The 24,196-nt window shown below is 36.1% G+C and overlaps 1 protein-coding gene across 7 annotated transcripts in view; it reads right to left on the reverse strand.

The window, feature by feature from the left end:
• CFAP54 (cilia and flagella associated protein 54) overlaps positions 1 to 24,196 on the reverse strand; it is a 247,555-nt gene that overhangs the window by 149,806 nt on the left and 73,553 nt on the right. For all 7 annotated transcript variants that reach the window (XR_012078525.1, XR_012078523.1, XR_012078522.1 and 4 more), the window contains 6 exons: positions 23,013 to 23,105; positions 22,578 to 22,763; positions 13,749 to 13,885; positions 10,674 to 10,821; positions 8,893 to 9,048; positions 4,507 to 4,629 (listed from right to left, as the gene is read on the reverse strand). Coding sequence is in view for 3 of the 7 variants with exons in the window: in XM_072973225.1 (XP_072829326.1) it covers positions 4,507 to 4,629; positions 8,893 to 9,048; positions 10,674 to 10,821; positions 13,749 to 13,885; positions 22,578 to 22,763; positions 23,013 to 23,105 (843 nt within the window). In the remaining 4 variants the exon portion in view is untranslated. The remainder of the gene's footprint in view (positions 1 to 4,506; positions 4,630 to 8,892; positions 9,049 to 10,673; positions 10,822 to 13,748; positions 13,886 to 22,577; positions 22,764 to 23,012; positions 23,106 to 24,196) is intronic.

The raw sequence follows: 24,196 nt of genomic DNA on the forward strand, positions 1-24,196 counted from the left end.
CTTCCACTTTTCCTCACTAGTTTAGTTTATCATCTCTCACCTTCTAACTCATTTCCTGCCTCAGGTCTTATCCCCCTCTAGTTATTAGCTGTTGTGCAACCAGAATAATTTCTTTTTTCTAAAATGCAAATCTCATTAAGTCCTTCCCAGGTTTGAAACCCTTGAATGACTCCTCTCTGACCTCATTAGATGGCCAATCATCATCTGGTACTTGTTCACTGCTCTGCTTTTTAAGGTGACTGAAATAGTTAATCATAGCCTCCATAATTAAAAATAAATCTGATTCTTCTTTTCCCAAACTGTGAAATTATTTCTTATTTTCCCATTGATTACTGCCTAGGGCAATCAATGTTAGTAATTCCATATCTGTCATATTTAAAAAAAATAATTGCCTTTAAGCTTTGCTTATACATAGTGTCTTGCCATAAAAAGCATTTTTTAATTATTATGTAATCTGTTTATCTGTCTTTTTTTTTCCATGTACCTTTTGAATTTTGTACCCTGCTGAGAAAAGTCTCCCCTGATTTCAAGGCCATCGAAATATCCTCAAATTCATCTGGACTTTATTTTGTTTATGGTACAAGATAGGGCTCTGGCTTTGTTTATTTTCAGATGAAAAGTCAGTTCTATCAGCACCTTTTATTAATAAATTATTGATTTCTCAATGAAGCTAAATGCCACCTTTGTCTTATATTAAGTTCTTCTTGTAAACCTGAGGCTGGCTTTTCCTGGAGTCTCTATTCTATTCCACTGAACTATTTGCCCATTACTCTGTTAAGACCATTTTTATTGAAGTGGCCTTATGGTAAATTTTAATAGCTATTGAGAACTTTTAAATAATTCTAATCAGTTTCAGAGGAACCCCACTGGGATTCTAATTAAAACCACATTGCATGTAAATATTATTTGAGGAAACATTTATATTTCTATGACAGTAAGTCATCCTGTTCAGGAACTCAGTGTGGCCTGCCATATGTTCACATCTTATTTTGTGTCCTTTGGTAAGATCTCACATTTCTTTTATTCAGGTTCTTCAACATTTTGTTAAGTTTAAAACATTTTGTACTCTAACTGGTATATTTTCCTCTCTCCACTTCTAACTGGCTACTTGCCAGTATTAAAAATAAAAATAACAAAAAACCCCCAAATTCAACCTACCAGTTTGTGTCTTACATAACTTTATAAATTCTTAAACCACTTTATAAATTCTTACACCATAAATTCTTTTTAATTCTAGTGATTTTTTACTAGATTCGCATGGGTTTTTGAGACCTCTACAACTATAGACAATTTATGTATTTATTTTCTAATATTACAAAATTGTTTCATATCCTTATCTATTGCATGAGATAGAATCTACAAATAATGAATCACATTATTAACAGTTAGCATCTCCTATGTCTGATTTTTAAGGAAATGGCTTCAGAACTTTGCCATTTAGTATGATATTTGCTGAAAATTTTTGGTAAATGTCTTTATCATTATGCAATAGCTCCTTCCATCCTAACCTATTCAGAAATTTTATTAGGAAGGGTTGCTAAGTGTTATCAAAGATAATCTAATTGCTTTTCTCCTTTAATTTGCTGTTGTAAAAAGTTCAAGTTTTGTTTTAATTCAAACATGACCTTTGTTCCTTGACAATGAGACTGTCCTATGACCAGAAAGTGACCAGATGCCATGCAGGAGCAGAAAAGGGTGACCAGATACAGCAGACTGGAAGAGCACTACCTAACGCCCCTCTTTGTTTCGTTGTCCTGATTAATGTTCTGGGCCCTGAATTCTGCTTTTTCAGATATGAAAAGTGGCAACCTCTCCTTTATTTTTGTTTGCATTTTTCCAATACCTTTGTCTATCCATTTATTTTTCAACCTTTGCTTGTTACTTGGTTTTACAAGTGTTTCTTGAAATAACACGCATTTGAATCTGACTTTTCAGCCCATCTGACAGCCTCTCCCTTCTGAGTTCATTCACACGTAGTGAGGTAATTAATATACTTAATTTTATTCCTTCCATCTTAAATATGGTCTCTTTCTTTTTCTTCTTACTTTTGCCAAACTGATCATTTTTCATCTCTGTCACTTTTTTTTTCAACCTCCTTTTTTTTTCTTTTTTTCTTTTAATTGAAGTACAGTCAGTCTACAATGCTGTGTCAGTTCTGGTGTACAGCACAATGCGTCAGCCATACATGAATAGACACATACTCATTTTCATATTCTTTTTCACCATAAGCTACTACAAGATATTGAATATAGTTCCCTGTGCTATAGAGTATAAATTTGTTTATCCATTTTGTATATACCAGTCAGTATCTGCAAATCTCAAACTCCCAGTTTATCCCTTCCCACCCACTTCCCCCCCGTAACCATAAGTTTGCTTTCCATGTCTGTGAGCCTGTTTCTGTTTTATACATAAGTTCATTTATCTTTTCTTTTTTTTTTTTCGCTGTTCCTTTCCTCGCTCATTCCTATGTTCATTTTTCCTTCCTGTCAATTTAGAAGTCCTACTGTGTTTTAAATTTCAGCTCATGCCTACATATTACTGAGTCATCCTTAAATATATATACATTCTATCAAAAGAAAATAATATTATACAATATGCATTTTAACATACAATCAAGTTTACCCCTCCCTCGACCCCAAACAGGATAGAAGCTTTAATTCTAGGCTATTAATAAGTTTTTCTTTCAAGGATGACTCTTCTATTTCAAGAATCACTACTTAGCATTTATATTACAGAGTCCGAGTCACATCATTATTATCTATTTAATTTTAATAACACATACATTGCAAGATTCATTGCTCCTATTATTCCTCTCCCTCTTGTCTTTCCCTCTCTTGGGATTTCTGTTCCAAACCAACTGTCATTTGATAAAGTATTTCCTCAAGTGTTTTCCTCAGATAAGTACATGGGCAGAATATTTTTTAAATGCCTGCACTTTTGAAAATGTTTATTTTGCCCTGACGAATGATATATTTTCTGGTTATTAATTTTTGGAACTTAGTCTTTTTCCCTCAGGATTCTACAAATGTTGCTCCAAGATTTTATCTTTCAGTGTTGCTGATAAAAAGTCTGCAGCTAATTGATTCTCTCCCCATTGCAAATAACCTGTTTTTTGGTCTCAAAATTTTAAAATTTGTCCTTGTCCTTGGACTTCAGGAATTTCACCAACATGTGTCTACGTATATGTTCTTACATAAATCCTGCCTGAGACTCAGAAAGATGATTATGTCTTCATTTACTTGTTTTCTCCCTCCAGACTCCTTTTACTTCATGTTATGACTTGTGGATCACTCTTCTGAACTTATCTCTAGGTAATTGTTCTACATTGTCACGTATTTCTTGGGCTTCCAGATTTGACTCAAGAAGTATCATAATCATCGTCTGTTTAATTTTTTAAACAAAAATTAAATTTGTTATATATGAAAGTTGTTACGGGAGTAAATCAGAGTTCTCATCACAAGAGAAAAATTTTCTATATCTTTAGTTTTATATGTATATGAGATGATACATATTTACTAAACTTACTGTAATAATCACTTCATGATGTATGTAAATCAAGTCATTATGCTTTATACCTTAAACTTATACAGTGCCGTATGTCAACTATATCTCAATAAAACTGGAAGAAAAAAATTAAATTTGTTTAAATTTGGAAGATTTGTTTTTTGTTTTGATCATCTAATTGCATTTAATTGTCTTCAAATTTTTCTTTTTCTTTTTTTATTAAGTTATCTCTGATCTGTTCTAAATAACACAATTATTCTAGTGTTTGGCCTGCTCTTTCCCCTTGGGGTTCTGAGTTCCTTTTAGTGAGTTATTGCTTTTCTCTTCCTGCAAATTCTCCCTCAGCATCTACACAGACCAGGTCAGAGAGGTCTCTCCAACAGTGGTAAACCAGTGAGTGATGGAAGGAGTGTGATTTTCTGCTCCTGGGGTCAGGCATGAATTGCCAGCAAATCATGACCTCTTTGCTAAGGTAGAGAGTACAGGCCTCTGTTGCCAGATGTTGCCAGACCTCCATAGAAGCAAACTTAAGTCCCAACTTAAGTGATGGATCAAATCATCCCACCCATGCAGTATTCTTCCAGATCCCTAACAAATCAGAAAGGTTCTGTGAGGGCTACATGAAACAGGCAGGCAGATGGGTCCCTTCTTTAAGGAGATTCACTGGATTCAGTCAACCAAAGCCCTTTCTTCAACACACAATGCTGGTCTCTGAGCCAAGCAATGAGGATAAATAAGCCTGCCTCTCTGCTTCTAGTCTCTTGGTTCTTTCTTGTTTCTAAAATGAGTGACATCCCATAAAAATGCCCTCTTTCCACCCCCGTCTCCTGGCCTCAGACACTCCCTCAAGGCTTTACCGAATGGCCTGTGAGGGTTACCTTTGATCTAAAACGCTCTGAGAGTACTATTCTTTAAAGTATTCTAATTATTGTGAGTAAAAGTAGCTTAACTTCCTGAATCATTAGTGCTCCTAAGTTTTATGACACCAGACAAAGAGTATACCTTTGTTATGTAGAAGATACAACAAGCTATCATGTGCTGTATACTTTCAAAACTTGCAGTATGTTTCTTTGAGTGGGTGATATTTGGCAGTCCTTGCAAAACCACTATACACTTTATCAAGATCTGGAAAACAGAAGCACAATGGTTTTTGTTGAAAAATACCATTCTTACTCATTTAAAAATGTTCTATTCAGATCATGCAGTTTTAAGCCATCAAATTTTGTTATTAATACTTATGGATAAATTGCTTATTATATATAAATAAGTGTACCCTGAGATAAAATTGATAAATTCAATTTTTAAATGAATCTTTCATCTCAAATAACTTGACATCTAGTGGAGAAGATAAAATAAATACACAAATGACTGTATAGCAAAGCACATTTTGACAAGGGCAATAAAAGAAAGGGACAATATCACATGTATACAAGAATCTAAAGATCCCATTCAGCCTTAGGAGGACCCTGAAAAACCTTACGGAGAAGGATATCAATATTAAATATATAGTGATACAGGTACTTGAAATAATAGTTTCCTTTAAAACTAAAACCAAGCATTCATATCTGAAGAAATCAATTACTATTGGTGCTAACTTCCTTAATTACTCTGTATATTATATGATCCTGAATTTGATCAAGAGCTAGATGATTAAGTTTAACTTTCAATACTGCTGCACAGTTCTGAGGAATATTACTATCAGAAAAGCAGAGCTGAGATTGCATCAATCTATTCATCATTCAGATTATTCCAAAGGACAAATTAATACATGGATACGGGTCCTTCGTGAGCACATTAATTGCTTCATGCCACCATTCTAAACAATATCATTACTATTGTTATAGCATACTTATGAATTTTTTTTATGCTGCTTTAATTCCTCCCCTTACCATCACCCTCCCTCTCCCACCCCAGCACACTATATCCTCAAATCATGTTAACAACTCAGCAGTTCTGTAGTTTTCTCTGGGCTCATATAATCTTATGTGTATATATATTATGTATATATACATAAACACATAGAAGGAGGGCTAAAGTTGTTCTGCAAAATGAAGCTTATGCTCACTTTTCTGAACTGTGCATTTCTCCTTCAGCCATGTCTTGTGAGACATCCCTCCAGGCCTACAGGTATAGCTCTATTTCGTTATTTCTAATAGTTGCATGATATTAGTGTGAACTAACCATAATTTGTTCAGCCATTTCCAGAATCTTTATGTTGCACAATTTTACGGTTGATGTCTTACAGTCTGGCAGTTCTGGCCATCCTCCTGTTACTGTACCTCCTCTTTGTCTCTGGCTTTTTCACCACCACCAAGGATGCCATGAGAAACACTCTTATATATATGCTCAGTTGCCAATACGAGTGGCGGCTGAGGTGCCAGCTTTGAGATGACACCCAATGAGAATGAGGCACCATCCTCCAGGGCATAGTATATACTCTAAATCAATGACCAGTATGTGGTACCGTGTCCCCAGTAGATAGAACACATGAAACCAAGGGGTAGAACTAGGGGTTATTTCAGTTTATGGGATAAATTACTAATAGAGGGTTTGCTTGTTGGGTAAATATGTATTTTATTTACTAAAATTTTATTCTATAGGATAAATCACTAGCAGAGGGATTGCTATGTCAGGTATATCTGTTTTTAATTTTACTCAAAATTATATTTAGTTTAATTAAAATTAAGAGTACTTTATCAAAATCCAAAGCCTGTAATAATTCATATTTCTCCCATCAGTGAATGAGGATGCCTTTGCCCCACATCCTTACCAGCAACAGCAGTTACAAAACTTTTTGATTCTGCCAGAGATATTACATTGTTGACTTAATATGCATTTCTATGGATATTTAGGATTTGAGCATCTTTTCATATGTTTCTTGGTCACTTGGATTTGTTCTCCTCTAAACTGCCTCTTCATATCCTGTGCCCATTTTTTATCAAGTTAATGTCGATTTGTAAGACTTTTTGTTACAAATTTACCCTCATCAATGTTAGATACTTTTTCAGATTTTTTTTTCTAAGTCTATAAATTTTTGACTACCTTTGTTATGGTCTCTTTTGTCACGCATGGGTTGCCATAAATATAGTCAAATATGTCTTATCTTTCTTGCTATTTCTAAGAGCACTGTCTTGATTAGAAAGAGTTCTCCCAGCCCAGGATTGCACGTGGGACTTTTTTTCCCGTAAGTTTTCCCTTTATTTTACCTTTAAGTCTTTAATACATCTACATTTTTTATGTGTGGCACAAAGTAGGGGTCAAATTCTATTTTCTTTCAGATGAATATCCAGATGTTTCACTACCATTTACTAAAAATGCCCATTATCTCCCCCACTGAATTGAATGCCAATTCTGTCACATATTCCATCCTCATATATATTCATGCCTATTTCTGGAATCTCTCCTCTGTTCCACTTATTTTTTCCTACTCTAAACAATACAAGTTAAACTCCTTTACTAAGTTTTTTCCTCATAGTAATAACCCACTTTCTGAGTTAAAGGCACCCTGAATCAATGGGATCCTAGAGGATGACAGTGGATTATCCTGAACTCAAGCAACTGAGCACCAATTGCATGCAGGTTCTGTTCCTAATATGGTATCTCTGCTAGAGCACATTAAAAGGTGTGCCTTGATGTGGCTTATATTTTCTTTTCTATCTTATTAGATAAAAATAATATCCTATCAGGAAGAATTTTCCATTTACACTAAGCAGAGAAAAATATACATTTAGAGTCTTGCTCCAGGGCAGTGATAACTCTCCTACCCTCTGACCTAATATTTTATGAAAGGACCTGAACTTCCTGGACATTTCTCAAAATAAAACATTGGACCACTGTATCAATAAGTGATGTTAATTGGACCTAATAACCAAGAAATGGCAAGTACGTTGAAGACCTTGTAAGATGATGCCCTCCAGAGGATAGAAATAAACTCTAAGAAGAGACAGGGGCCTGACACTTTAATGAAATGTCTGGGACATGCTGAGACAGCCCTTCCAAAATAAGTCTGACATCTGGAATCTCTCACCTCTAAGAAGAAAGAACAATGCTAGGGGTTCCAGAGGAAGCATATTCCACACTGGGGAATACTGCTCCAATCCATTCACAAGTGACATGGAAGCCTGCCAACAATGAGTCTAGATGTTGGATTGTGGAGGCAGATCTCTTGGGCAGCTGAACAACTAGGTATGGGGCACGTGAGAGAAGGTGGCTTGCCTATGCTCCAGTATAGCCACTCCAAAATGAGCATTTGTTAAGTTACTTAAGCTCTCTGGTTCGTTTCCTCAGTAGTGAATTTAAAAGTTTTATACTTTGCATGAATTCACTCGTATCTTCTTGGTTTTCAAAATCTGAGTCAACGATGATGGTGGTGATGATGACTTTGGGTAAATATAATCAGCAGTAAAATCTTACTTTTCTAATTACTTCTGTGGTAGGCAGAATTCTAAGACAGTACCAAGATTCCTCCCCCCATAGTTATACAAGCCCTGTATGATCCCTTCTCCTTGAGCACGGGGAGGACCTGAGAAGGTGATGACATGGTCACTCTCATCACTACCTTACTTTATATAAGACTCCTCATGCATATCAAAGGAGACTCCTCTGCTGGCCCCAAAGAAGCAAACTGCCGCATTGTGGAGAAGGCATGGCAGGGCATTGGTAGTCAGCCTGTGGGAACTAAAGATCTCCTATCAGACAACCTCAAGGAAGTGAATCTTCTCAACAACCAAGTCTTCTGGAAGAGAACCCCGAGCCTTAGATGAGATCATAGCTCAGGTCAATATCTTGATTTTAGCCTGATGAGATCCTGAGCAGAAGATCAGACAACCTGTATCCAGCCTCCTGACCTACAGGAACTATGAGATGGTAAATTGGTGTTGTTTCATGCCATTGAGTTTATGCAGATTTGTTAGGAAGCACAGACAACTAATATAATCCTTTCAACCCAGTCTCACCTACTCTTTTTCTAAAAAATTCCAACTCCATCACAGAGACACCAAGTTTTTTTTTCTTGGGTCATCTACCAATTTTTTCCCCTACATGTTGGCTTTAACAATATGTTTTGAATAAATATTGCTATTTCTAACATTATAAGAACATAAAAACTAAAATGGATTAAAAAACCAAGAAAAGTATACCACCAATATTTAAATATGGACAGCAACGGGGATAATATCTTCAGAGAAACACATTTTAAGTCCTTATTTATGTTTGCCCAGACATATAATTTAAATTATTAAAATGTTTTTCAGTTGACTCATGAAATTTCATAATGCTTGTTCTTGACCTATTTGTAGTTTGTAAGAGATACATTGCTTTTTCTTTTCCAAAAGGCATTGTTAATTGCCTTGTAAAAATACTCTTATCTGGGGGGAAAAATACCCTTACCTGTACAACAGGTACCAAAACAATATTGTGATATATCATAGGAGCAAGAAGGCCGTAGCACTGAGTCACAGCTTGAAGAGCGTAACTGGAATCATTTAGGTAGTTGCTAATTTCCAAAGCCACTAACACTCTCTCACATTCAATTAGTCTAGCAATCTGTAAAGAGACAGGTATTGTTACTCAAATTGAATAGCAGGTACTTAACTAATGTGCCTCTAAGGAGAAGAAAGGGTAGGAAATGTGATCCCTGTGGTGTAACAATAATATGAATGTTGGTATTAAAAAATCTAAATTCAGGAACAACTCTAATTACCCAATAATGCTACATATGGATGACACAACCTTAGAATCAAACTTCAGAATTTTTTGTCAATTTCAATACAAATACAACTAGCAACAGAAAAGGAACCAATCTTTTTAAATTGGTAAGACAAAATCTTAGCTCTATTTTAATGTTAGAAAAAAATCTAGCTTTTTCAAAAGCGTAAGTTAAAACAAATAGTAATTAAAATGTATCTGTAATATTGACCCCCCCTTGATTAATAGAGTCTGATTTTCCAACTGAATCTGTGAAAAAATGGTAAACTGTCAGTAGAACAAACTAATCCTCTACTATACTTCTGCTGCTGAAAGTAAAATGTAAAGATAGGCTTTTTACAATTAATGCCATCTAAAAAGAATAAGAGTCCTATCTAACTCCTTCTTTCTCTTTCCCAGGGAAAGATTTCATTATTTGTTTATACATACATACAAAATAATGAACAAAGAAAACAGTGTGATTGGCAAACAGAAATTTCCATATAGCAAATTACTTCTAGAATGGTAGTCTAGCATTCTGGAATTCACTGAAGTACTTAAGGATTTTTTATTTTTGTTCTAGATGATGAAAGAAGAAACTGAATGCTATGAAGTAGGAACCGGTTAATGGCGGTGAGTACTCTACAAGACTGTGAACTTGTCTTGGGCAAAGGGCCATGTTTCTTTCACTTTCATATCCACAGAAACTGGCACCATCTCATGTGCCAACTTATTGGTTAATTAATTAATGAATAAGTGGATGAGTAGAAAAAAAGCAACTTAAAAAAAAAGACTATGTGGAAAAAGTCTCCATAGCTAAGATGAGTAAAGAAGGAAAGAGAGAAAAAGAAGAGTGAATCTCAGTTTAGACTAAAAAAATAATGTAGGATTGTTATTAAAAGCAAAAGCAGATGTATGTAGAGTAATGTTTATAAGCATCCAGGAGATAGTTTAAATCCCTGTCTCTGTACAGGAGTGCAGTATCAGAGTTTTAAAGAATGTGGTAGATTGATATGCACCAGCATGTGAAAATATGTCCAAGATACTTTATAAAACGTGTTTAAATGGCAAGTTGCAAAACTGTGACTAGATCATAAACCTGTTTTTATTAATAAGGATAATAGCGTATTTGTCTATGCATATTTACAAAAACTGGAGAAATTACATGAAAACAAAAATGTAGTATTCTTAGGGGCAACAGGATTACAATGGGTTTCACTTTGTACATTATGAATTTTTGAATATTTAAATTTATACTACTTTTATACAGGGAAAAAAATATAAATTGAAAAGAAGGGGAAAAAAACCATGAACTCAGGCTTGTGAAACCTACATAAAATATCAAAGAAACTAGCACAATCATGCAATGACCTCGCAGCCCATTCACAAGCCTGGGTATGCAACCCCCAAAGAACATAAACTGGAAACATCAAGAGACAAATAAAGGAAAACCAGCACATTTTCAGTCACTTTAATTCACTTACTTGTTGAGAGCGGAAAATCTCATTGCCTTTAATATTATCACAGAAGAGATTTTCTTCTTTAATTTTAATGTCACTTGTTACAAAAATATTTCTAAGAAAAAGATATAAGAGGATTGAAGAAGTCTCTGCCAAAATATCTGAATGCAATCTGCAAAAAGAAGTAAATAATGTTACAGGTACAAATATAAAATGAGTTTAGCATGTGAACTCGACTTTCTAGACTATTTGTTCTTAATATCTACACAGTGATCCCAAAATGCAGCAAACATTTGTGGAATATTTACTTGTGTACAGTTGTTGAAAATTGAAATTAAAAGATCATTCCTAACAATAAGTTCACAATTAAGAAAATTAAGCTGCTGACATATTATGTCACGGATACATAAAAATAACTATTGGCAAAGTCTTCTGGTTCTAATATATAAAGTTCTTTACTATAAACATAATGAAATCACCATAGATATTCAGAAGTTTGGAAAATAGGCCCAATATTTCAATCAATGAATTTTCTGAAAGTGATGGTTATTTATAGCAAAATCAGCCATGGTCAAAGAGACAGACAGAGATACTTGGGGGTTGGACAGAGTTACTTCTAATTATTTTTTCTAAATTACAGTCAACAGACAGTACCAACCATTGGCAAAGCTGTGAAATCTGTAGTCTTCCTTCTCTGTTTCCATATTCCCTTCCTTGCCCTTAGCCTTACTTGGTGACAAACCCTCTCTCCTAAGCTTCACACCCTCCACTCTCCACACCCTCTATCCCTATACAACAGGAAAGGATCTGACATCAGTAATTCACACTTGAAGATGATGTGTTTCACCACCATGTTAAATTCCAAAATTATCTTTGGAGAATTTTAGTTCTTCTGCTTCTGCAACTCATACTAAACTCTGTCCTCGTGATGACCATCAGTACCTCAACGCACACAAAAGTCCAGGCTATCACCTCCTCCTGGTTCCTTCCCTACCCAAACCGGACTCTGGGCAGTCATTTCCCTTGTGACCTCTCTAGCACATTAGATTCTGCACCCATTGTTTTTACGCAATAATCAATGTACTTGACCCTGTATAGATGTCACTGTCCAATTTCTCTACCCTACCACAGAGGCCAGTCAATTATTCACTTATTTGTTCTCCTCAATCTTTTTTTTTTTTGCATTCAAACTAGCATTTAGCTCAACATCTACCATGTATAAGACACTCTTCTAGGCCCTGGGATACAAAGATAAATCAAATGTGACCCTTAGCAACAAGGAACTGGACTCTACTACAATTCACATTATGTAACATCAACTGAGTCATCAGTGATTCTCAGCAACACTTCCATTTCTCCCTGATGTCTCCTTGTTCATATTCCCCACAGCAGCATTATATTCTGAACCCCCCTGTTCTCCACCCTCCTGACCACCTCCTGGCTCTACCACCATACCTCCTCAGTCTCTCCCTCTCCAATGGCCCCCTACTCTCCATCCTCCAAAAGTATTTCCTTAAGCTTGTCTTCCCCCTCAAGCCTCTCCCCACTTTCCTCTTATCTTTACCACCAAACTTCACATGAGGAGTCTTTGCTTGTTACAATTCTCCATTTTTATGTAGCCAATTGCAAAAGGTTTCTGGCCCATATCATGCCACAAGGATGGCTCTCTTGAGCTTACCAACGGTTTCCTAATTGCCAACTCTAAAAGCCTCTTCTTAGTTTTCATCCTACCCAGCCTCTCTGTAGCATTTTATTAAACAACTGTTCTGCCAGACCTTACACTAGTGTATGTCCCTCCATGGTGACAGTCTCGCTTCCCTTGGCAATGTACTTTCCTGGCCTTTCACTTCCAGGACAGCTCCTTTTCAATTGCCTGTCTTGGTTCCAACTCCTGCTTCTCCCTGTTAAATGTAAGCAATGCCCAGGGTTCAAGTCCAGTCTCCTACCTTTTCTGCTAAACAGCCATTCCCTGGGAGATATCACTCACTGTCGAAATTTCAGTGATGACCTCAATGGACAATTTATATTTCTATGTCTCTAGCCTTGACCTCTCTCCTGAGTGTCAGCACCAACTACTTACCAGACATCTCATCTTCAAAAGTGTCCTGCTGGAAAATTAAACTCCAAATACCCTCATATTCATTGTCTTCCTCCAAAAACTTATTCCACCTCTCTTAGGGTCCCTAAGTAAACATCACAGGCTTCCTGGTCAGTTAACACTGGATATCCCAGTCAACTTTCACTCCTTCCTCTCTCTTGTCCCCACAAGTCACATAAAATCTTCCAAGATCTGCCTCTTCCTCCTCTGAAATGCCTCTCAAATCCATCCCCCATGGCACCGAGCATCACCACTATACATTGTAAAAGCCAGCTCTACATCTGTTTAACTGAATGGAATTACAACTTGATGTGAATGTGCATTACCAGTGCCTTGTCTCAACCAGCATTGGCATTTCTAAGCTCATTATCTTTGATTGAGGAGTGAAGCGTTTTGTCTTATTAAAAGAATTTCAAGCATTAACAAGCAGGTAAAGGAGACTTGTTTTTGAACATATTTTTGACAGAGGCTGAAATTACACTAATGCCCACTTCTGAGGCTGCGCTTAAAATTTAGTTTCTTAAGGAAAAATGGCAGTAAAGCAAAGGATGGCCTGTGGTTTTACATGGCATCTACAGGCCAATTTGCAGTGGATGGTCTAACCCTGGGAGCCCCTTCAAGCAACAGAAAACCCTTCTTACCCTAACAGTCCATCCATCAGACCCCAACCTCAACCTGACCTTTCTGTTACAAAGGTCGCCAATGCATATTTGTGTTTTCTAGTATAACTGACATTATCCTCAGTTAGTATGTGGTATTTTTTTCCATAACCTCATTACTTTATATTCGGGATGTATCTACATGCCTCTAGTGTTTTCTCTGACTCTAACAAAGAAATTTCTAACAAGGACTCAAGTCTTTGGAATGTATATGCTTACTTATTGGAAACAGTTTTACATGGACCATCTTAACATGAAACTGAAAATTAATTCTAGGCTTTACATCCAACATCTATGTTTTCAATAAGCTAATTAATATTTTAAAAGAATATTTCTAATTACCTTCTCTGCATAATAGTCATTATATTGCTTAAACAAATAACGGACTGGTCATCCTGAAGTGGTGAAGCAACGAAATAGTCCCAAACCGGTGAGAAAACTTTCTTAGCCAACTCATAGTTACCAATCTGATAGGCAACCTACAACAGAAAGTACATTATCTTAGGCATTACTTGAATTTGTGAAATGTATATTTTAAACAAGAGATAAGGTCCTGTCACACACTGATTTCATATAAAGTTATTCGCATTTGCTGTTCCGCTCTACAGGGCCACGGCAAGGTAACAACAGTCACCGGCAAGGGAGAAAGGCACATTTTGAAATCTCTTTTATTTCTAAATTGCATGGAAATTTGAAACTCTGTAAGGATGTTTCAAATTCTCATAAGCAAAACAAAGATCACATCTGAGCCAAATTAATTTCATTTCCATCTATCTCGGCAGTGCACTCCATTTATTACAGACACTGTTATAATGAACAATCTGTTCAAGAGAAACAATCAGATTTCCCAGACCCAAAATATGATATATACTTCATTATTCTCTGGTTCTGACTGACACTTTCAGAGCTTTTGTGCAATAAAGAGTTCAGAGCTGAAAAGAGTGAAGAATAAAACAGAGATGCTTCTGAGAAGCCGTAATGTGTTTTAAGCTTAACACACTCAACATTAGGCAAAGCAACTGATTTCACTGGTAAAACCTAGGAGCTCAGGAGATAAATAAAATCGTCAACATACCTATTTCTTTTGGTGGACTATATTTCTTTAAATAAACTTCTAAAAATCACTCTATTCAAACATGTTTAACAGTATGAAATCTCACCACGTGAGTCACATGCTGCCTCAAATTCTTAGTGGAAGCAGGTAGGATATGAAGTATAAATAAATTCATTAAATGAAGTATGTAAATGATATGTTGCTAGACTGTCTTCCACACAAGGGAATAACTTATAGGGGCAGACTGTTTAAAACCTGCCAAGTCAGTTACTCATAATCAACCAACCAGCAAACTTTTATGACGTTTCTACTCTGTGCTAAACACTGTAAATAAAAATTCTTCAAAGCTGAAAACGATCTCATTTCCATGCAACTCTCATCAAGTTACAGACATAAAACACATGACATCACAAAAAAAAAACTGCGAAGAATAATATTATAACTATGGAGACATAGAAAAGGAGAAATGAAGACTTCAAGGGGAAGTCAGGGCTTGGGTGAACCCTAAGACAAGGATAAGGTTCAGATGGACACAGGTGAAACAGAACCTGAAAAAGATCCCATAATGGAAATTGCCACAATGCCTTTGAGAGAGACTGGAAAGACAGGTCAGAATTTGAAGAAAAGTAGGCAGTATGATTGGACATGTAAAGTGGGACATGATTTGAGAAAGTCTTGAAAATCAGATGGAAGTGTTTAAAGATGTCAAGTTGGACTAAACACTTCACATGAGTTCTTGTGATGACTCTTCAGTACAGCTCTATGAAGTGAGCTCCATGACCATCCTTGCTTTTCAGAAGAGAAAACTGGGCCATTGAGAAGCCGAGTAATTTGTATAGAGCCTGATATTCAGTAAAAATACAAGAGCCAAAACTTAGTGTGACAGATGAGGTCACTTCTCTGGGCTGCACTGGTCAAATGAAAAAGCTGGACTAGAGGGGTCACTAAAACAGCATATAAATCTAAGATTTACCATGGAAAATGGTAACAGATGATGTGTCAGGAGGTTGGTGAAACTATAACTGAATGTTCTTTCCTTTTAAAATATATCCTTTCAAAAATAATGGTATTTCTTCAATCAGTGGACACTACAAAATGTAAAGATGCCATGATGAAAGTAAGGTTTATAAATTCACAAGTCTTTGTGGGTTAAGAGAAGAGTACCATAATATCAGCAGGTCCAAAGACGGTTAACTAGAAGTGATGTGCAGAATGGATTTTAGGAGAGGGTGAGGTTAAAACGAGAAAGCAACACTAAAAGACTGATGAAACAAGGACAGAAGAGACCTCCTCCTTGATACATGACCTCCACTTGGCTTCTACATTCCTTTTCAGCCTTCTTGGTCAGCCTCTCCTCTTTTCCCCAATCTCTTTACACTGGCTTGGCCCCCAGCTCAGTCTTTAGACCTCTCCTGTCTTCTGACTGCACTCCCTTCCTTGGTGCTACCATTCAGCCCCATGGCTTTAGTCGTCCCATGACTACTCTCAAATCTCTTGCCCAGACCTGTCTCTGAAACTCCAGATTCACACATCTAACTGCTCAACAATTCTCTCTGAATATCTAATAAACATCTTACCTTAACATGCCCAAAACTGCATTTCTGATCTCCCCCTGCCCCAAATCTACACCAACAGCCTTCCCCAACTCAGTTGATGTCAAGTCTGTCCTTCCAGTTGGTCAGCCAAATACCTTAGAGACATCTTCTATTTTCCTCTGTCCATTGTTTCTATCAGGAACTCTTGCCAACTCTTCCTTCAAAATACACCCAGTATCAAGACACTTCTCACCACATCAACTACCATCACACTGGCCAAGCCATTCCATCTCTCATCAGATCATGGCAATAGATAGTTCCCTCTGCTTCCACTCTTACCCACTCCCTTATGGTCTATTCACAACGTAGCAGCTAGGGTGAGCCTTTGAAATAGAAGTCACATGATGTCATTCTATACTTCAAACCCTCTCCAGTGGTTGCCCACTTCACTCAAGATGAAAGCCAAACTTCTTACTATGGCCTAGAAGTCTTTTTGTGACCTACTCTCCCACCCACTCACTCACCTTTACCTCTGATCAATCCTTTTACTCTCCACCAGGCCCTCTGCTCCAGTCATGCTGGCCTCCTTGCTGTTTATCAAACATACCAGGCTTTTGTTGTTGTTGTTCCTTCTGTGGAATGCTCTTCCTCTAGAGAGCTACTCCTTCACCTCCTTGAAGTCTCTGCTCAGATTTCATCTTCCAGATAATGACTTCTCTGATCACCTTACCTAATACCATCATCTACCTTCCTTTTCCCCACTTCACATTCCAATTCCCCTGACCATACTCCACATTTTCTTTCCACAGAACTTACTTTCTAACATACTAGATAATTTATTTACTTACTGTGTTCATTGTTTATTACCTACCTCCCACCATGGCTTTTTGTCCACTTTGCTTAGAAAAGTGGTTCTCAAAAGTATGGTCCTGGACCATCAACATCTGCATCACCTAGGAACTCGTTATAAATGCAAAATTCTCGGGCCCTACCCCAGACTTAGTGAATCATAAACTCTTGCAGTGGGGCCCAGTAATCTGTTTACCCAGCACTCCAGATCATTCTGATGCAGGCTCCAGTTTTAGAATCACCAGCCTAGAGTAATGCCTGGCAAAGAGTAAATACTCAACAACGTGTTAAATGAATTTCTGAGTATCTAAAAATCCTCTTTTCCTGATAATTTCTCTCTACTTATAGGGACCCCCAGCAGTTGTACAATACAATAACATGACAGGTTGGCCCAGGGTGAGTACCTGACCCAAGCTGGCTGTTTAATAGCACCCGCTGAAAAGAAGATAGACTCCTCACATTAAGTTTGGTTCTGATGTTGAGGCTAATGACACTACATTCACCAGGAGAATTTGAGAGAAAGTTTATTATTTGCACAAGGGTCTCCCATGGAGAACTGGGCCAGCATGGGCAGATCTGGGCTGGCTTGGGCAGAGCAGAAGGAATGGGTTGGGCCTTGATTAGTGGCTGGGTGGTAGGACTGAGGAAAGTTCCTGCCAGCTGGGATGTTTAAATTTCCTGCTGGCACCAAAGGAGAAGATGAACTCACAGACCCCCCTATTAGCCTACCCTGGATGTAGGGCCAAAGGCAAAAAGCAGAGTGAGCTTTAAAAACATCAGTAACCAAACATTAAAAATGAGATCAGACTCTTTTTCACATTGGGTGAGCCAATCAAGAGTCTCTCAAAGGAATGTGGAATCAAGATTAGGACGTAGCTACCCAGTCTCTGTATAGAGCTGAAGTTGAGGGATATATAAAAATGCAGGTGCTGCCATTTCTCCTCCAGAGCTGGAAAAGTAAGGAAGGTCCATCTTTACAGAGAAAAGAAGAAAGCAGATGTGTAGAGAGAGCCAGAGGTCTGAGACTCAGAGCTGCCCAGACTCTGCAGCTTTCCAGAGCCTAGCTGCACTCCCCCAAGCCAGGCTTACTTAAAATCAGGGTTTTAACTGAAACCATAAGTCAAAATTATCTAATTTGGTTGTGGTGATGAGATGGATAAAAAGAAAGTTCAAAGGAAGAAGAGACAACTGTCTGACACAGAAATCTGGCACAAAACAGACACTGAATAAATAATTCATCAATAAATAGATAAGCAGAGACAGTGGTGATGTCCAGTTAGAGGATAAGAGGAAAAAGAAGGGCCGAAACTTCTTAAAGAGCTTTAGAATTAGAGATGATCACATTTACTTGGTAGCTATATTTCTTTTTTATTTTAATGGTCATAGACAAAAGGCAACCTCTATTAATAAAAGAGTTCTATGAATTCATACATGAAGTGCGAAAAAATGTATACATTTCATTTTCTTTTCTCCTGCCACCACCATGATTACTGACAAAGCATTCCTGACCCAGCATCAAACTTTGTGGCCAATACTGGTCATTAAGACCTGTGGAACAACACCCACCCAAGTAGAGAACAGATGGGAGAGACGTGGGTTCTAGAAGAACTTGGCACGTGTTAGATGGCGAACACATGATGTCCTTGGAACATGGGCAGAGTGGCAGAAAGACGTGAGTTGGATCAAGTGTCAGGTTTACCACCTACCACTAGAGTAACCTTGGGAAAATTACTTAACATCCCTAAGATATCCTTTCTGGAATAAAGCAGGTTTGGCAGAGGAAGAGTTAAATTAATCTCAGTTTCCTCAACTATAAAATGAAAGGAATACCACCTCATAGAGTTACTGTAATCAATGGAATAATGAATTTTATCATGTAGTAGTTTTTTTAATAAATGACATTCCTCATTTCCCTATCTCAAGAAGCCACTGTTCCCACCAGTGGTTTGATTTAGTGGTTCAGTAATCCAGCCATATGCCGCATTTGATCTTATATCCACTTTACAGATAGGGAAATTGAGACCAAGCAATTTGCCTAATAAAAATCCTGCTCACAGATTTCCAATTTTCTATATTTTATATCACATTATCTAGCCACTCCCAACTGAATAATAAAAACAGATGAGGCTATAAAGAGGGGGAATTGGAAAATATCTGCAGAAAAATATATATTTCATAAAGGTTCCTCAAAATTTTTTCCAGATAGCCTAAATTAATAGAATTCTACATTAAGGGAAAACCTAGTAAAGATTCACCTGACTTTATTATTACCTATAGAATAATGCTTAGTAAAAGTACAACCTAAAATCTCAAGCCAAGTTAATCATAGGAATTTAGTGAAATAACTCCACATTTTACTATAAAATATTCATGATAATATTCTTTAAAGAATAGAATATACTGAAACTAAAAAGTGGCCACTCTCATGAAAAACTGCAGTTTTTCATTGCAATCCCAAAAGAAAGGTACATTTTCCCACTAGAACTTAAAAGCTTAAACTTAAGTCTTAAATGAAGGAGAAAACTTTGTGAGAAAATTCGGCTTTAGCCACTTAACATTATGAGAGAGAATGCTCATAAACTGTCATAAATGAACTACAGGACTGCAGATATAGTATCATAAAGAAACACAGGTCATTACTTTATGACACTTCTCATTATCCTAGCAGCATAGCTTGGACTTCATTTTATTAACTTTCAATGAAACTTCTGCCAAATGAAGCCCAAAAGTCAAACCACTCCCTGGAGAAAAATTAGGCCTTGATGAAATATTTGGTCCCTCACTTTGAAATAACTCCACCACTGCAAATTAGGAAATATATTAGATTCCAAAGAAATCAAAACATCAGAAAACCATGAGCCAATATGACATGCTAAACCAATGCTAGACAAATCCTAGCAATTCTCTCAATTTAATTTTCTTTGAAAAATATGATAATATAAAATGTCACTAAGATCTTAGCTTATAATAGTAATCAGCTTTTAAGAGGAAAAAAAATAGCACAAGAGAAATGTGAAATAATTTAGAACAGCCATCAGCTCTACAGCCAGCAATAGGTTTAAAATTAGATGCTTGAGACTTAGAGGTCAATGAGTCATTTTTTTCTAGTAGCCTATTTACCGGTGACATGTTTTAAGTCAGGCAATCATTTCAGTGAAAATGTTAATTCATGAATATATCCATAACTAAGAATAACAATAACATTTGTTAAGTACCTACTGTGTGATAAGTGCTATGGTTAAACATTTGACATGCATAATTCCACTTACTATTCAGAACAGTTCCGAGAGGTAACTACTATCATTATTCCACTTCATAGATGGTTACTTGCCCAATATCACACAGCTAGTGTGAGTAGCTGAAATTTAAACTCAAGTGTGTCTCTATGAATCCAGAAACTTCACTTCTATAAATTGAACCTAAGAAAATACTCATGGATGCAGGTGAAGATGTTCAACAACACTAATTATTAGAGAAATGCAAATCAAAACTATAATGAGGTATCACCTCACACAAGTCAGAATGCTGTCATTAAAAAGTCCACAAATAATAAAATGCTGAAGAGGGTGTGGAGAAAAGGGAACCCTCCTACGCTGTGATGGGAGTGTAAACTGGTGCAGCCATTATGGGGAAACAGTATGACGGTTCCTTAAAAAACTAAAAATAGAACTACCATATAATCCAGCAATCCCACTTCTGGGTATATATCCAGAAAAGATGAAAACTATAAATCAAAAAGATACATGCACCCCAATGTTCACAGCAGCACTATTTACAATAGCCAAGACATGAAAACAATTCAAGTCTCCATCAACAGATGAGTGGTTTAAGAAGATATGGTATAGATAATAATAGAATATTACTCAGCCATTTAAAAAAATGAAATATTGCCATCTGCAGCAATATGGATGGACCTAGAGAATATCATACTAAGTGAAGTAAGTCAAACAGAGAAAGACAAATATTATATGATATCACTTAGATGTGGAACGTAAAAAATAATAGATGTGGAATGTAAAAAATAATATGAATCCAAAACAGAAACAGACCCACAGACACAGAAAACAAACTTATGGTTACCATAGGGGAAAGGGAGGGGGAGAGGGATAAATTAGGAGTATGAAATTAACAGATACAAACTAATATACATAAAATAAGTAAACAACAAGGATTTACTGTATAGCACAGTGAACTATATTCAGTATCTTATAATAACCTATAATGGAAAATAATCTGTATATATATATATATAAATATATATATATATAAATATAACTGAAACACTTTGCTGTAGACTTGGAACTAACACAATGTTGTAAATCAACTATGTTTCAATTTAAAATTTTTTTTAAAGATTTATATACAAGAATGGACATCACAGCTTTGCTTATAATAGAAAAATACTGGAAGGTATCTAAATATCCAACAATATACACCAAAAATTAACAGAACACTGTAAATTGACTATACTTCAATAAAGAAATAAATATCCAACAATGAAGAATTACTAAATAAACTATGATATGTTTTTAAGATGCAATACCATGCAGCCACTAAAAATTATGTTTTGACAGAATGCTTAATGGAATGAAAAGAATGTCAGTTCTTTACTGGAGATCGTCATTCAAGTGAAGTAAGCCAAAAAGAGAAAGAAAAATGTCATATATCACTTACATGAGGAATCTTAAAAAAAAAGGATACAAATGAACTACTTATTATTTATAACTTAGATAATTAACTTCTTGAATATGTGTAAGCACATTTGACTATCTTTTATAACTGGATTATTGCATTCTGTTGATTCCTATTTTGTGGTTGGCTTTATTCCTTTGATAACTATGTAAGTTTAAAAAGCTGAAGCTCTAAACTGTTGTTAGAAAGAATGAACACTACATATATGTAAATTTTAAACTGGTTTTATCTCTCAACGAGTTGTTCTTCCTAGAATAAACTTTGTTTTTGAAAGAAAGAAACGTGGATATTTAAAGATTAAAAAAATTGTTTTGACAAAATACTTAATGGAATGAAAAGTATGTCAATTATATAGTAAATGACAATATCAGATGTAAAATAATACGTACATTATGGCTGAAATTATGTATTATACATCAATTTGCACAATTATGTATATATATGTATACATACATATTGAGTGTGTACCTATATATGTATGTGTATATACACACACACACACAAATGAAAGGATACCCCTGGATCAGGATTTCTCAGCCTTGGTAATACTGACATTTTGGACTGGATAATACTTTGGTGGCGGGGAGGCTGTCCTTCACATTTTGAGGTGCTTATCAGCATCCATGGTCCCTTCCTACTAGATGCCAGTAGCATCCCTCTAGATTGTGACCACCAAAAAGTCTACAGACATTGACATATGTCCCCTGGGGGCCAAACTGCCTCATGTTAAGAACTGCTACTCTGATGACAGGATAACAGAAAACATCTATTTCCTTCTTTGTGCATTTCAGTATTTTCCAAAATTTCTAAAATCAGTATATGTTACATTTAAAATCGAGGGGTGGGGGGACGTTTTTGTAAAAAGCAAACTCACTCATAAGGGAAGGAACGGTTTGTATTCTGTGAGACTAAAATGTTATCATGGCAAATATGTATTAAATGAAATTTAGAGTATCTGCTGGGATTGTTTTTTCATCAGAAATTACTTAGCAACTGCTTAACAGATAAAAGAAGGAAAAAATTAGAAGAAGTCTCTTCTACCTGTGTCAATAACATCCGGGCAGTAACAGCAGAAAGAGGTGGGTAAACCAGAATTGGTTTAGTTGATTCCCCAACAGCATCACCAACAAGCTTCCCATTAGAAGAATAAGCAGCAATTGCAAAGACATATTTTTCATTGGTTTCTAAACCTTTAACTTCAAAAATGCTTTTACCATCAGCTGGTATCTATTAACAGAAACATATTTCAAGTCATATATGGAAAATTAAAGTAATACAACTCTAAAAATATAGTAAGTGAAGCTTATACATTAAGAAAAAACCTTTTTCAATTACTGTTGAGTTTTAGTTATGACTTGAGTTGAAGTTAGGGAAATTCACTACAATAATGACTTCATAAAGGAAAAAAAACTGTTATCATTAATGAGACTTTTAGTGAGATTTCCTGATATGCAGAGTTGTTTTAATTTGACATACCGCTTCTCCTGAGTTTGGGAGATGATTATTGTTTAGTCTTACTTTTCCATAGCTTCCTTCTGCTTTGCAACCCAAAATGCAGTACCAGGAGACCTGCCGAGGAGAGAGAGAAGCCCATCATCTGTGGTCTGTTTAACAAGGCATTCAGTTACTTTTACCCTGATGTGGCAAAGGGAATACTTTTCTAAATAAAAATGTAACTATTCAAGTTTTAAAACATGAAACCTAAGTTTACAAAAATACTCAGCTTTAATCTTTTTAAGAAGGCAAAATGTAGTTTACCTAGGACTACCATGACTAAAATATTATTCATTGTTAATTATATTTAACTACCATTAACAAAGCAGTTTCTATGTGTTAAGTATTATCAGGAAATTTATATATACTTTCCAATATCTGCAACATCCCTATGAGATGGGATTACTGTTGCCATTTTGCTTTACAAAATATGCAGGCACAGAGATGTCCAACAAATTGCCCAAAATCACACAGTGACAGAGTAACTCCAAAGATGACTTAATCTCAATGGAAAAAAAGATCAACACTGAAATGACTTTCATATTTTATTTAATAATATATGACAAAAAAGCAACTGGAAAAAGAAGCAAGATACTAAAATACGATATTTTAAATAAAATCTAAAAATACATATGAAAAAGCCTGGAAGAAAATGCTCCTTAAAAAGAACAGTAGCAGACATCGGATGATAAAATGTCTTGTAAAATTATGGGTAATTTTTCTCCTCTCATCTATAAATTTTCTGAAATATGATACATTCCTTTGATAATTCTTAAATACAGACAAAAACCAAAAGAAAAACGTAAACTACACAGAAACAATCAAACATAAACTTGATTAAATAGTTAGACTTTTTGCCACGATGTCAAAATAATGGAGATCCCTCATCATAATGAACATTCTCACTGGAGGGGAAAAGGGAGCAAGTTGGCACCTAGGGAACAGCATTATTAGAGGGCACCCTGTCCAGGGGTTAGTGATGGAGGGGTTGTCACGGCATCCCTCTTCCCCAGAGGCTCCACCTCACATCTCAACGCCTAAGCAACAAGAGAAGCTCAGGAAAAAGGAAATGTAATTGTCTGTAAGATGCAGCTGCCTCCTACAGCTTCGCCTGCTATTTCTTTCTCTGGGTCAACAGAAAAATCCTAGTCAGTCGTGTCTCGTCT

Source organism: Vicugna pacos, chromosome 12 (assembly GCF_048564905.1).
Source record: "Vicugna pacos chromosome 12, VicPac4, whole genome shotgun sequence".
Lineage (NCBI taxonomy): Eukaryota > Metazoa > Chordata > Mammalia > Artiodactyla > Camelidae > Vicugna > Vicugna pacos.